The sequence below is a fragment of the Notothenia coriiceps genome, unplaced genomic scaffold (assembly GCF_000735185.1).
Source record: "Notothenia coriiceps isolate Sejong01 unplaced genomic scaffold, NC01 NC01_scaffold00024667, whole genome shotgun sequence".
Classification (NCBI taxonomy): Eukaryota; Metazoa; Chordata; class Actinopteri; order Perciformes; family Nototheniidae; genus Notothenia; species Notothenia coriiceps.
In genome coordinates this window covers 5,744,996-5,747,433 of record NW_011357368.1, presented here as the reverse complement: position 1 = coordinate 5,747,433, position 2,438 = coordinate 5,744,996, and the positions used below count along the sequence as shown (strand labels likewise).

At 37.6% G+C, this 2,438-nt stretch overlaps 1 protein-coding gene across 1 annotated transcript in view; it reads left to right on the top strand.

The window, feature by feature from the left end:
- Positions 1-1,060, top strand: part of LOC104955266 (homeobox protein Hox-D9b-like) — a 4,000-nt gene extending 2,940 nt beyond the window's left edge. The window contains exon 2 of the mRNA XM_010782549.1: positions 19-1,060. Within this exon, the coding sequence (XP_010780851.1) occupies positions 19-263 (245 nt within the window). The 3' untranslated portion in view covers positions 264-1,060. The remainder of the gene's footprint in view (positions 1-18) is intronic.
- The last annotated feature ends 1,378 nt before the right edge of the window (positions 1,061-2,438 follow it).

Below are 2,438 nucleotides of genomic sequence, written 5' to 3'. Positions count from 1 at the left end.
CTTCTTCTTCTCCTGCAGATAATCCTGCTGCAAGCTGGATCTACGCCAAGTCCACCCGGAAGAAGAGGTGTCCGTACAGCAAGTACCAGACCCTGGAGCTGGAGAAGGAGTTCCTGTACAACATGTACCTGACCCGGGACCGGCGGCTGGAGGTGGCCGCGCTGCTGAACCTGACCGAGAGGCAGGTGAAGATCTGGTTCCAGAACAGGAGGATGAAGATGAAGAAGCTGATGATCCGGGAGAGGAGGGGTCCGAACGAGTGATCCCGTTTTTGGGATGTTTTTTGTCCAGGATAGATGATGATGACGAAAAGAGACGCAGAAACTCCAAGATGACGATCTGTAGCGGGAGCTATAAAACTAACATGGCCGAGGTGGAAAAGACTGCAGAGGGGAGACCAGGATGTGTTGTAACACTTTTGTTTAAAAAAATATTCCTTTCGCAACGTCTTTTGGTCTTTTCTTGTTGGAATTGAAGAACTTAAAGTCTTCCATCTGCATGTGACAGCTTACCTTTAACCCGGGGTACTTGTAAATAACGCTACCATTTACAAAAACATCCATAAATCTGAACTTAAAAACAACACATTCGATGATATCAATGACTTCGCTCTTTTGGAGAACACATCTGTTTTTGATAAAGCTGTATATCTCACATTTCCAGAACTGAAACTACTTGACTTCACATAAATTGTCTGTGCTTTCGGCCAAAAATGCAAATTGCATTTTTTATGATTTCATGCTTAAACTATTGTCCTCATATAAAACTGCTTCCATTGTGCCAGACGGGGCTGCACCGCGTCTGTTAAGGACACAAATAGAGTCTTTATGTGGCATTAGGGGGGGGGGCGTACTTTTGGGAAAGAAACCCTTAACAAATAGAAGCCTAACACTTATTAATAATATGTAATAATAGATACTTAATTATAATAATATTAGCCAAAAAAAATACAGAGGGTGAGATATATTCAGAGTATAAGAGGTTTGTTTATGTGGTTAATAATGCAAACAAAACTATGAGAATGAATGCATTTAATTGATCCATTTGTTGGATTTAGTTTTTACAATTTTCTTGGTTTAAAATACTATATTTAGTTTGCATGATCCAGTTTGATTTAACACTCAAAGCACACATGCACTGTGTCCAGACGTGCTGTTGTTATTCAGTCTCATTGCTGATAGAGATATAATCCTTAACTAAAAACCACATGTTCCTATATGTGAAATCATTTAATGTGAAATCAACAAATCAAATGTGTGTCAGAAGAAAAGTGAAAAAACTAAAGTGGAGTGGTGAAAAGTGAATGTTCTTTTTTGAGGTACACGAAGTACTCAAATCCTTTACTTAAGTACAAGTACAAATACTACACCGCTGCTTAAGTAGAAAAAATAAAAACACTAAAACAAATAAATGAATGCAGATTTAAATGTCCTTTCTAGATATCTGAGTTTGCACTCCTGATGCTCGATTGGTTTTAGATCCTATAACGCATTTAAATGACCTCTGAACACCTTTGAGGGCATTCACCTGCTAAATATTAGGAGTGTAAATCATGAGGTTCGTTACAAACGATCTGCTTTTTTCTATCCAAACCTTTAAAGATGTTATTGCATACAGCTCGTACAGGCTGTTTGCAATCTTTGGTTGTACTTTCATACCCGAGAAAAGTCATAAATACAATATAATTTGCATAAAACCCACAAAATCTATTGTGTGTAACCCGTGGAGTTAATGGAGTTACGTGAAACCAAAAGCCAATGTTGACTTATTTTAACAAAGATATGTAACAAATGATTTATTTTAACTCAAACCTCAATCCTTTTCTTAAAGAGGTTTCCTGCAATAGTGCATTGAGGCTTTGTGTTGCTGGATATTTAAAGGGAAATGCATGAAAAACATCTGAATAACTTTCCATAAGCTTCCGTTTATCATACTTTTTATACTTGAAAACAAAAGTATATCGTTTGCATCATTTTAATTATACAAAACAAACAGGCTAACTATGTAATGGTCTACTGATTTAAAAAAAACTTCAATGCTTATGTAATACACATCTCAGGTGTGTCCAATGGGTTTTTTAATGATCATTTCTCTGTGTTACAACCGTCCCCCGCCCCCCCTGATTTTAACATTTTGTTCCTTAAAAAAAGTTTAAATTTTTTTTCTTCTTTTATAAACTGTGCATGTATAGAAATATTTGTTGTTATCGTTGTCGTAGCTGTATTGTATATCTGTTGTTAATGTGAATACAATGCCAATCATGCTCCCTCTCTCAGACACACACACACACACACACACACACACACACACACACACACACACACACACACGCACACACACACAAACACAAACACACACGCGCACACACACACACACACACACACACACACACACACACACACACACACGCACATGCACGTAAAGACAGAAAGGGAGAA